The sequence below is a fragment of the Saccostrea cucullata genome, unplaced genomic scaffold (assembly GCF_032062105.1).
Source record: "Saccostrea cucullata isolate Sc308-1 unplaced genomic scaffold, CSIRO_AGI_Scuc_v1 ctg110, whole genome shotgun sequence".
Lineage (NCBI taxonomy): Eukaryota > Metazoa > Mollusca > Bivalvia > Ostreida > Ostreidae > Saccostrea > Saccostrea cuccullata.
Window position 1 is genome coordinate 549,846 of NW_026939674.1, and position 12,343 is coordinate 562,188.

The 12,343-nt window shown below is 34.5% G+C and overlaps 1 protein-coding gene across 4 annotated transcripts; it reads right to left on the reverse strand.

Annotated features, from left to right (window-relative positions):
* Positions 1 to 6,563: 6,563 nt before the first annotated feature.
* LOC134253582 (uncharacterized) lies at positions 6,564 to 11,554 on the reverse strand. 4 transcript variants are annotated; one of them, XM_062736113.1, is made up of 5 exons: positions 11,200 to 11,554; positions 10,877 to 11,017; positions 9,812 to 9,961; positions 8,622 to 8,712; positions 6,564 to 7,908 (listed from the first exon to the last, which is right to left on the reverse strand). In XM_062736113.1, exons 1-5 carry the CDS (start codon positions 11,270 to 11,272, stop codon positions 7,389 to 7,391), a joined length of 975 nt encoding a protein of 324 aa, XP_062592097.1. In that variant the 5' UTR covers positions 11,273 to 11,554; the 3' UTR covers positions 6,564 to 7,388. The 4 variants fall into 4 exon arrangements, with proteins under 4 accessions (XP_062592097.1, XP_062592096.1, XP_062592095.1 ...); XM_062736112.1 differs by having other exon boundaries at positions 9,797 to 9,961; positions 10,877 to 11,014; positions 11,200 to 11,553; XM_062736111.1 differs by having other exon boundaries at positions 9,797 to 9,961; positions 11,200 to 11,553.
* Between the last annotated feature and the right edge of the window lie 789 nt (positions 11,555 to 12,343).

Genomic DNA, 12,343 nt, shown 5'->3' on the forward strand with positions numbered 1-12,343 from the left:
TGGTATTTGGATATAATTTTTAGCTCACCTGAGCTGAAGGCTCAAGTGAGCTTTTCTGATCAGATTTTGTCCGTCGTCCGTCTGTAAACTTTTCACATTTTCGACTTCTTCTCAAGAACCACTGGACCAATTTCAACCAAACTTGCCACAAAGTATCCTTGGGTGAAGGGGATTCAATTTTGTTCAAATGAAGGGCTGTGCCCCATCCCAAGGGGAGATAATTAATAATTACTGAAAATTAATGGCAATTTTCAAAAATCTTCTTCTCAAGAACCACTAGGCCAGGAAAGATGAAACTTATGTGGAAACATCCTCAGGTAGTGTAGATTCAAGATTGTTCAAATCATGACCCCCGGGGGTAGGGCGGGGCCACAATGGCTGACAAAAGTTTTATATAGGAATATATAGGAAAAAATCTTTAAAAATCAGCAAAACTATGATTGGTCATATTTATATGGAAGCATCCTCAGGTAGTGTAGATTCAAGTTTGTTCAAATCATGACCCCCGGGGGTAGAACGGGGCCACAATGGACGACCAAAGTTTTACAAAGGAATATATAGGAAAAAATCTTTAAAAATTTTCTCCTTAAGAACAGCAAAGCAATGATTGGTCAAAATTTATATGGAAGCATCCTCAGGTAGTGTAGATTCAAGTTTGTTCAAATCATGACCCCCTGGGGGTAGGGTGGGGCCAGAATGGACGATCAAAGTTTTACATAGGAATATATAGAAAAAAAAATCTTTAAAAATCTTTTTCTTGAGAACAGCAAAGCCATGATTGATCATATTTATATGGAAGCATTCACAGGTAGTGTAAATTCAAGTTTGTTCTAATCATGACCCCCGGGGGTAGGGCGGGCCACAATGGACGATCAAAGTTTTACATAGGAATATATACAAAAAATCTTTAAAAATCTTCTTGAGAACAGCAAAGCAATGATTGGTCATATTTATATGGAAGCATCCTCAGGTAGTTTAGATACAGGTTTGTTAAATCATTCCCCCCAGGGTTGAGTGGGACCACAATAAAAGTTCAAACTTATAGGGAAAAAAACCACTGTAGTTAGTCTAAAAAATATGTAAGCATCCTTAGTTATTGTAGAATCAAGCTTTCATAGATAGAAGTTTGTTCAAATCATACACCCAATTTTTTCCCTAGCCACAGTGCTAAGGTGAGCGATGTGGCCCATGGGCCTCTTGTTTTTTTCATCTTCTTTGAAAAAATGCAAAAAAATCATTTTACATAATAAAAGAGCTATTACATTGTATCAGCCTTTCAATGCTGAAACCATACTTGATTAAGACATGTTACAAAGAAATGGTACAGAAAAATGATGAATGTACTGTAAATATTAAAACAGAACTGGATACATTAGGATTTAGTTTCTTGATGCACACAAATTATGTTGATGAATATGTTATTAAACTAATTATTGAACAGGGCATGAAAGATATTTTCATTCAGGAATTAAGAGCAGAAATCGACAATATGCCAAAAGCTAATTTGTACAAATATCTTACAGATACATATGATTGCCTTCAACTTATTACCTTAACAAATCTTTAAGTGTTAAAAATCGAGAAATAATTTCAAAGTGTAGGATGTCTGATCACAACTTATGTATTGAAAGGGGTAGATACACGAATACCAATAGAAATGATAGAAAATGCATTTTGTGTACTCTAAATGAAATAGAAGATGAATTTCATTTCATTTTACAATGTCCAACATATGAGAATTTAAGGAAGAAATATATTTAAAAATATTATCATCAAAATAATAGTGTATACCATAAATCTGGAAATTTTTGCTGTAGATAAATTTTTAGCAAATTTGCGAGTTCATTGCATTCGCAAAAATATTTTTCTTAAAAATAAATCACCAATAAGAAATTGTAAACAAATCAGTGGTAATTCGCAAAATTTTGAAACGTAAAAATTAATCAACACCATTTTGACCCGAATTCGCAAAATAAAATCGACGTAAAAATTTCCAGATTTACGGTATATAAATTAATAAAATTACTTAGTGTTCAAAATGTAAGGGAATTAAGAGGTCTGGGGAATTTTTTTAAAGAGAAGCATAGAAGCATATCATTTGCGGGAAAGTAAAATAAATTTGTAATAAAAATGATTAATATTGATTAATTATTATGATATCACAATAATATGTATGGATAGATATGCACATTTATCAATGCTTGTGTAAATACATTGTAATATATGTTTACATGGCAATTATGTATATTATATGTAATTGATATGTTAATCTGATGTATCTGTTGATACAAGGAAGAAAAGAATTGAATTGATTATTAATTAAAGATGAAAGATCTATGAAATAAAATGTTAAAATGGCATTCCTCCTTAAATTAAAAAAAAAATTGACATTCTTTGATTTTGTTTCTTTCTGAGCTACATAAATTTGTTTTCTTAAAAAATAAAATTAGTTGAATTGCAATTACTTTGATTTCATTAATTTAAATTTTATTGTTCTGAATCAGATTTATATTAACTGGTATTTGGACTAATTAAGTAAAACTAGATATTGATTACTGATTAGTGATTTATTTTCAAGTTTTTGTGAATATGTTTTAATATGTGAGAAAGGGAGAGAGAGGGAGTGGGGAGAAAGGGAGTGTGAGGGAGTGGGGAGAATGGGAGAGAGAGAGAGTGGGGAGAAAGGGAGAGAGAGAGGGGGAGTGGGGAGGATGAAAGGGAGAGAGGGAGAGAGAGTGGGGAGGATGAAAGGGAGAGAGGGAATGGGAGAGAGAGGAAGTGTGGAGAATTGGAGAGAGGGAGTGGGGAGAATAGGAGAGAGGGAGTGGGGAGAATGGGAGAGAGAGAGAGGGAGTGGGGAGAAAGGGAGAGAGGGAGTGGGGAGAATGGGAGAGAGAGAGAGGGAGTGGGGAGAATGGGAGAGAGAGAGGGAGTGAGGAGAATGGGAGAGAGAGAGTGTGTGGGGAGAATGGGAGAGATGGAGAGAGGGAGTAGGAGAGAGAATGGAGAGAGAGAGAGAGTGTGGCGAGAGGGAGTGGGGAGAAAGAGAGAGAGGGAGTGGGGAGAATGGGAGAGAGGAAAATGGGAGAGGAGAGAATGGGAGAGGAGAGTGGGGAGAATGGAGAGAGAGAGAGAGGGAGTGAGGGAGATGGGAGAGAGAGAGTGGGAGAGAGAAAGGGAGAGAGAGGGATTGGGGAGAATGGGAGAGAGAGAGTGGGGAGAAAGGGAGAGAGAGGGAGTGGGGAGAATGGGAGAGAGGGAGTGGGGAGAATGGGAGAGAAAGGGAGTGGGGAGAATGGGAGAGAGAGAGTGGGGAGAAAGGGAGAGAGAGGGATTGGGGAGAATGGGAGAGAGAGAGGGAGTGGGGAGAAAGGGAGAGAGAGAGGGAGTGGGGAGAATGGGAGAGAGAGAGGGAGTGGGGAGAATGGGAGAGAGAAGGAGTGGGGAGAATGGGAGAGAGAGAGCGGGAGCAGGGAGAATGGGAGAGAGAGAGGGAGTGGGGAGAATGGGTGAGAAATAGTGGCGAGAATGGGAGAGAGAGAGTGTGTGGGGAGAATGGGAGAGAGGGTGTGGGAGAGAGGAAAGGAGTGTGGGAGAGAGAAAGGGAGTGGAAGAAAGAGAGAAAGGGGTGGGAGAGGGAGTGGGAGAGAGAGGAAGTTGGGAGAACGGGAGAGAGAGAGAGAGATTGGAAGTGGGAGAGGGAGTAGAGAGAATAGGAGAGAGAGGAAGTTGGGAGAACGGGAGAGAGAGAGAGAGATTGGAAGTGGGAGAGGGAGTAGAGAGAATAGGAGAGAGAGTGGGGGAGAGAAGGAATGGGAAAGAGAGGGAGTGGGAAGAATTTTGGAGAGAGGGAGTGAAGGGAATGGGCGTGAGAAGGGAGAATGTAAGAGATGTAGTGGGGAGAGTGGGTGAGAGACAGGGAATGGAAGAGAGGGAGGGGGAGTGGGAAAATCTTGACCAACCAGGAGGATAGAGGAGCCATTGAAGTGGATCAAAGTTATGCAAAGGTATGGGATATTAAGGCTATATATCAATAGAAGTTTTTATCATATGAAAGCAAAGGTATTATGTGGCATGGCATATTAATTTAAAAGCATCCTTAGGAAGTGTAGATTTGAGTTTGTTCAAATACCTCCCTCCCTCCCCTGATCCCACTTTTATATTTAAACTTTTCAATACTGAACTGATCTTTGCTTTTACCTGGATAACTATGTTGTACGTTGAGTTGCTGAAGCAGTGAGGTAGCATTGTTTTTGAAAGTGGGGGGGGGGAGGGAGCCAGTCAGAGAAAATATCTTTTTTACTTACCCTGAAGGGGTTGACAAGGAAAAAAGGATATCATACACACTTCAAAAACCTATTGCGGGGGTCGGGGTGGTGGGAGTTGGGGTAGGATGGGTGTTGATGCCAACTTTTTCAATACCAACTTTTTCCAGTACCAACGTTTTTGCATAAAATATTATATTATCTTCAATTCAATGTAGCAAAAAGTTTGGCGAGGGGGGGGGGGCAACCAGCATTTCAATGACCATATTTATCAGTAAAAGTTATGTTCGAGGCATGTTCCAAAAGAAGTAAAAAGAGGAAAAATGTTATGTGTCTAGTCTATTGTGTATGTCACGTAACGCCTGTCGCCACGTTTCCAACCAGAGTTGATACCCTGTCATGACCAAAAATACACAGTGATTCCTTACATATTTGCGCAATACCCAAGCAGTTGCTAGATCTAAATTGGCCCCCTGGCCCATACATTTTCTTTATTGAATCTTTTAAAAATTTATTCTCGATGTATCAGATTGAGTGATTTATATAAACAAAATTAAATTGAATCAAATAATTTTAACTTTTGGACAAACCATCACTACTGAATTAAATTTCCCCGTAGATTCCTGCCGTTCCCCTGTCAGCCCCTGACGTTTTCCTGCTCCCTGACTTTCTCCTATGATCCCTTGTCGTTGTTCCTATCTACCCTGTCTACTCCCAGTCGTCCCCTGACAATCTCTGATCTCCCTGTCCATCTCCTGTCGTTGCATGTGTACGAGTATCATGAGTATACTAGCTTTAATTTGTCTGGTACAAGGCAAAATTATCCAGTATAAACTACATCACAGAAGCTCAAATCTTCTTATCACTTCTCCCGTTTTTTCTGCTTGAAAGAAATATGCAATTCAAAATTGAATTGATGTTTTTTATTTAAATAAAATCATGCCTTGATGCAAACTTACGATGTACATAAACAGGTTGAAAAGTGCAAAACGAGAAGGTCGAGGAAGAACAAGAGGAATAGTCTAGATTTATGTCCCTTTCTTTCTTGGAATCATATATTTAATACTATTTCGTTTTAGTTCATAAAAGACAGTAGCGTTTTCGACAACAAAATGGTCCAATAGGGTGTATCTTTAAACAAGACAAGCTACTTGCAAATGAGTTGACGATATAAGGATATCAATTGTCTGCTTTAAGATTAACATTTTGCAAATTCTACATTAGATACATTGACCTTATCAGCAAATTCAACCTATCATTATGTCAAAGGAATGTCCACTGTCATTTTTGAAACCAGTTGTTAGACCATTATTTACAGACTGGTTTGTTCGTTTATCCAATCATGACAAGGAGCACAGGGTGGATGTTACCCGAGAGACAGGATATTTTGCTCCTAAATGGTATTTTATCAAACCTGCTGATTTTGACGTCTGTTTTCAAACATTTTTGCACTTCTACAGGGCACACCCTATCATACTCCAAAAGTTGCATTGGCTACTACTCAGGATGTAAGAGATGTTTGAGGAAGAATATATTTAATAACAGAAGGATCATGATAAACAATATCTTCGAACTTCCTCCAGAATGTGCATTTAAATATATTTTTGACCTTCCTTCCTTATACAGATAAACACCATTTCTTAATAGGAAAGATTGATACCCATACGAACCAGCTGATGAGCACGTACATGTACTAAAATAATAAGTATATAAATTTTAAGTTTCCTTAGTAGTCAAAAGAAAAGTATGTTTGTAATGGATAAATGTTTTAAGACATTATCCGCATTTATTCACCAAATTTCATATTTAATTAAATGCATTTTCTAAGAAAAAAGAATACTGACACGTAAAATAATTCATAGCTTTCCCGTTTTTGCAATTAAAGGATTTGATAAAAAAAAAAAAAAAAAAGAATTATCTGCCAATGGTTCTCAAAACTTTTGGTCATCAAAATTATTAAAGTTTAAGGTGAAATATCATTCTTTTATTATTCAAAATTAAAAAATGCACATTTGAAAAACGAGCCTTAAAGAAAAGTACTCATTAGATTAATTAAGTTTATTCTGACTATAGGTAAAATAGGCAGGCACTCTCTTGAATTTTAGGTTAAAGAATTGACCTCTCTTTTGTCTTTCTTAATTATTATTTTTACGTATTTTTAAATTGTTTTCAAAATGTCTGAATATTTAAAAACCATAAAAATTGTGGTATTGGGCGATTTGGCAATGCTTGTGATTCCCATTCTCAGGTATATTGCAGGATTGCCTGGTACAGTATTTCAATGACACACTGTAAATATTTTCAAATGTACATGAATTTATTAAAATCTACTTAGAGAGAGTAATTAAGAACATTGTGAGACACGTTTCAAATACTCAAAAATGTACATATTTTTCTACAACACTGTATTTAAACTGGAACAGTATGTAAATAATTTTTATACAATATATTGTTGTCATCTTTTCTATTAATACCGATGAATAATAATTGATAGTAAGTCTTTATTTTTCATTATAAGCTTATTGTTTATCATGTACAAGTATTATAGTTTAATATCTGTATCTTGACCTATTATATATCCTTTTTGAGTTATTCAATAAAATATGTTTAAAATATTGACAGACTACATTTATTAGGAAAATATATTATTGAGGAATGTGTTATCTGACCTTAAATTTTGTCAACCAATACATCAAAGTATTCTTAAAAGAAATTTTGATAACACCAAAACATCGAAGAATGCTACTGGTATTAGGAATACCAAATTATTTTTAAATATTTTTTGTTCCGCAAGGCTCAATCTATTCAGTGTTTTTCAAACTTCGATGGTTTCCAAACTAGTATTTGTTTTTTCCAAAGTTTCATCTTTCTTGGTGTCTCCCTTTGAATTTCTGACATCACTTTTCACGGAGTCATCTTTTTCGTCGACAACCTTCACAAGCTCATATCCATTGAATGCAGGTTTGTTCTCAGTACCAGTTTCTTTTTTCACATCTTTTTCATATGATTTAATACATTTTCCCTCTTCAATATTATTCAAATTTGGGTTTTCTAGGAATTTTATTTCTTCATTTGTGTCCTTCGACACGACCGTCTTGTTTTCGGAATTTGCACTAACTAGATCTATTTGTCCATTTGATTCCGACGAATCAGCGTTTTTATGTTTTGTTGCCTCTCGTCCGTTTCACCGTTTCCATGTTTATGGTTACCATTGCAGACTATTCTCTTACACGTTTCTGTTGTATCGTATGTATCGCAATCGACGTCATCTTTTGATTTTTTAAACTCTGCGCATGCGTAATCACTCTCACGTTTCTCCTTCTTGTCTTCAATATTAAGAATGTCGTATTCGCCATCTTCAACTTCATCATCGTCATTGACTTTTCTTGATTTTTCAGATACTTTTACTTTCATTTCTTTGTCTGCGTCTTCATAGTCTGGATCCGTGACGTCATACAAATCGCTCATTCGTTCATCGCTTTCGTCCACTTTACTATGGGTACTCAATACGCCAGAGCTGAAGTCTTTATCAACATTATCCCCTCTGTACGTAACTGCAGACGCTTTCCTGCCATTCATTTCATGTAGCAATACACTTTTTTCAGCATCATTTTCAGACTTCTTTTCAGATAACAAACGATTACTAAAAAAGATTTACATTGTAATTAGCTCATTTATTCAATGGATCTCAACTCACCAATTAGGGAATAACTATCTTCGTATAAAATTTGGATTCGCTAAGCCTTGTTAATGCTGATTTAACGATTTTACCAATTTTGGAGTAGGAGTTTTACCGGCGACGCGTAAAAACAGAGCTTTTTCGAAAAAAATTATGTTCCATGCAAATCAATGACCGTTAAATCAGCATTAACAGTCGCAAATACCAAATTAGAAGATTAGTTATTCCCAATCTAATGCAATCCATGCATTTGTTTGTTGTTTACGTCTTATTTTGATGAATTTGTTACATGAAATACGTCATGGAGCATTGTGTTTTTGCGTCGCTCTATTATGACGTCACAATGAAAAAGCTTTCACGCTCGTTAATGCTCGTTTTACTGCTTCAAACATCAGTGCATTAGCCAATGAAAAAGTGTTTTACAAAACAATTGCATTAGAATACGTTTTTCCTATTCAGAGTAAAGAAAATTATTGCAGACTTTTCAACGTATAAAATTCAAATGGATTCGCTCTAAGCCTTGCACCCTTGCGAGAATGGACATGATTTTACCATGATTTTACCAGTGTTGGTATAGGACTCATTTTGACCAACAATTTATACATATAAAAACAGACCTTTTTCATGAAAAAAATTATGTTCCATGCAAATCAATGAATGTTATATAAACTGCTTACAACTTGCGCCTGTACCAACAGCAGATACAAATACTCCATATAACACTTAGCACTATGACACCTCCGGCCGCTGACATCGCAATCAAGGACGCTGGAAATATCCATCAAAAATATTTTTTCCCTATATCAGTTCGAACAAATTGTTTTAACAAACTAGAGAAAGAAAAATTGCGTGTATAGTCTCAAAGACCCACCAATGCATGTGGTTTGAATTTGTTTGTGCTGCGTAGAATATATTTGATTCCATTTTCAACACAATTTAAAACGTGAATTAATCTAATGAAGTTATTATAATCATTTAAAAGTTTAAAAAGTCAGATGATTGAGAGGAATCATTTCCTATTTTAAATTGGATCTTTACAATTTTATAACTAAGGGGTGTTAAGAAAGTTCGTTCCATGATGAAATATTTTCAAAAATATCAAAGTAGTGCTTAAGTAAAGAGATGAATTTTCAAGTCTGATAAAATTACAGGAGTGTGCTTTGGATTTATAGCAATTCATTCCTAGCAGGAAGATATTGGATTTTTCTTCCATATGGAAATATATATGACATCTTTACAACAGCCGAATGATAGAAATGCTGGTTATTTTGAGTGAAAATAACAGATAATTTACTTTTGTTTCTTCATAGATTATCTTGCATCAGACAAGCTGATGAGCATATGTATAAGAACAATAGATCACGTTTAAAAAAAAAATAGTCTGTCATTTTGAAATTTTTAACAGATTTGATAATTTTTGCATAATATTTAAAAAGATGTTTAGACCTTTGCGCTTAATATATGTCACAAATATGCTTTATCCCTAATTTTTCTGAACATACATCATCTGTTTTAATACCTTCCCTACCCTTATTGATTCAACAAAAGACAGTTAAAACCTTACCATATAGCAAGAATGGACTCTTTAAACATGAAATATCACAAATTGTAAATATCTTTTCATCGTATTTCTTGTCGAAAATGAAAGAAAAATGGGGAACGAACTTTCTTAACACCCTTTATATCACAATAATAAAATACTGAAAAAATTAGATAATGGAAACTTGAAAATTAAAACGTTTAGAGGCCTGGGTTTGCTCTGCTCCAAAAAAAATAAAAAAAAAGATATACATGTATGTATGTATAGAAACTAATATTGTTATATAGAAGGAAAAAATAAAATAAAATTTACCAAAATTCATTTTACTAGGTCCAAAAGATGACGTTGAACATGCATTTTTGATTGTTGTTGTGCTCTGCTGTAAAGATTGTGTAGACGTTTCTTCTATTGCTTTTGTTGTACTCATTGTTTCTGTAGTAGTCGTAGTAATTGTTGTATTCCCAAGTTCAGTTGAATCTTTGATAAAAAACACCATTCGTTAGGTATTGTACAAATGACAGTATTATGCTTTATCTTATTGGAATAGTTCAAGCAATAAAAATTGATATTTTTCTTCAAATAATTGCTTAAATTTAGATAATGTATAGCGAAAAAAAAACCCAAAAACAATGGCGTTTGTTAAACTTGTAAAATGAACACATCAATAAGTACTGCAATTAGAAGTACTTATGCACATCTCTAATCTAGGCCTGTCCGTAAGTGTATTTATTTTTAGAAAATCGTATAATCTTCTTAACAAGAGTTTTTTTTTCCATAGGGAACATAACGACATTCAAATTCACATGACTGATCAGTGATCTTCTTTTTCATTTTGAAAACTCTTTTTTTCACTGATATAATCTTTTTTGAAAATCAAGTTTCTATCTAATTCCATAGGATAAGTAACTGCAGCATCAATTTGTTTTTTTTTTCGTCAAAAAATGGAATACTATTTAAGGGAGAATTCGTTACAAGATGTTGTTTCATCTTTAAAAAACTCAAACTCCTAAATAAAATCTTTATGTTGTGAGTACTATGCATTTATTTATTTTTTTAAAAAACCGTTACCTTTGCATTGCACACATAGAAATCTTTTAAATAATACATTAGTTGCCTTAAAACAATGATTTGTAAAAGAGAAAATTCAATACAAAATATAGTTTCATCCTACTCTTATATCACTAGAAATCGCCATCTGTTTTGACGTTAGTACGATGCATGTAAAGATGAATAAATACTGCTTTAGTTACATGTATAAAAAAAATCTAAGTTTAAGGAGTATACAATTGTAACCTTATATGTTTCAATGTTGTATGTTGCACCCACAAATTAAAACAAATTGAACACAGTTATATTACTGACAAAGACATCCCTTTAAAAAAAAAAACTTACCAGTACTCGTTGTCTCTGATACATTGTTATTAGAAGAAGAAATGTCAGTCGCCGTTACTTGAACCGTTCCTTGGGTCATCCCATTCGGCGGTGTTACATTCACATCGGAGATTGTTAGATTTAAAGTAGTGGTGGTTCCTTCTAAAGCAAATTAGTTAAGATTAAGCATAAAGAGTCAAACAAAGGTCAAGTAAAGTAAAAGTTGAAGATAACGAACGATGAGTAAGCTTAAAAAGTCTATAAACAAAATACAAACATGATATGTGAAGAGGGCATCCGATTTAAACGAAAATTATTTTTGAAGGTTTTGAAAAGACACAAACCTGTTGAGGCACCAACATTCACGTTTAACTGTGCCACGAGTAACATCCATATCATAACCTTTACTTTAGTCATTCTAAATTAATAACACATCTAGCCACTGTCCCTTTTACTCCACCAGGAAGTAGGCATTTGTATTTCCCTGTCAACAGAACGCGTTTTATTTCATGTATAAGTGGGAAAATGTTTTATATTACGTCGCGTGTTAGACAGAATCGTCTTCATCCGACTCAGTATGGACTCCAAATTAATTTTCCTTCCGCGTTAAAATCGTAATAAAAGATCTTAAGCATGAAGATTTGAATTCGTCGTTTGTTAAATTATTACGAGAGTCCTTTACAAACACGCTTAAAATCTTAAGATAATCATCTACATATATTAGTTTAATTAGTCTTACAGTTTCAAAAAATTAACTGATTATTCATAATATGTAAAGTGTATAATATTATATGAGATTTAACTTCTTGTCATTAGGGCGCTATATTAGCTCTCAATCTACATATATTCTTGAGATAATCATTCTACATACATCCTTTTAAAAAATTAACTGGTAACGCCCATCATATGTAATTGTTTATGAGCGTTTATAATGAGATTTATCTTCCTCCTTGTCATTAGATTTCGCTATTTAACTCTCAATGTACACATTAAAACAAAATCTTTTATAAAGCATAAAATAACGCATTTACAACTGAACACCGCGCTTTGGGTAAATGCCTGAAAATTGTACAATACATGTATTTCCTATTGCTTTTCCCGTTCGTTGATTTAAAATAGTTATTTGTCGTCCCAGATGGCAACCTGGAATCCACACTAATATTAATCTAAAGTAATCCGAAATACTGAACATAATGTACATCTATTTTCCGTAAACTGAAATGTTGCGTAATGCTACTCACATCGATCGGTAAACAATACCAGTGGGTAGAACAGGTAGTAAATTTTAAAAGCCAACAAGATGAATTGTTAGCACAGTTTGCAATAAAAATTATCAAAATATTATTTTGGGAAAAAGTGCGCCAGTACAATGTATGTATTTTGTAGCTTTGAAAGGAGAAATCTAATTGCAACGACCCTAAAAAGAGAGAAGAATCCTTAAGAAACTTCTATTCACTGTTCGATGAAACTATGGTGATAACGAACAGT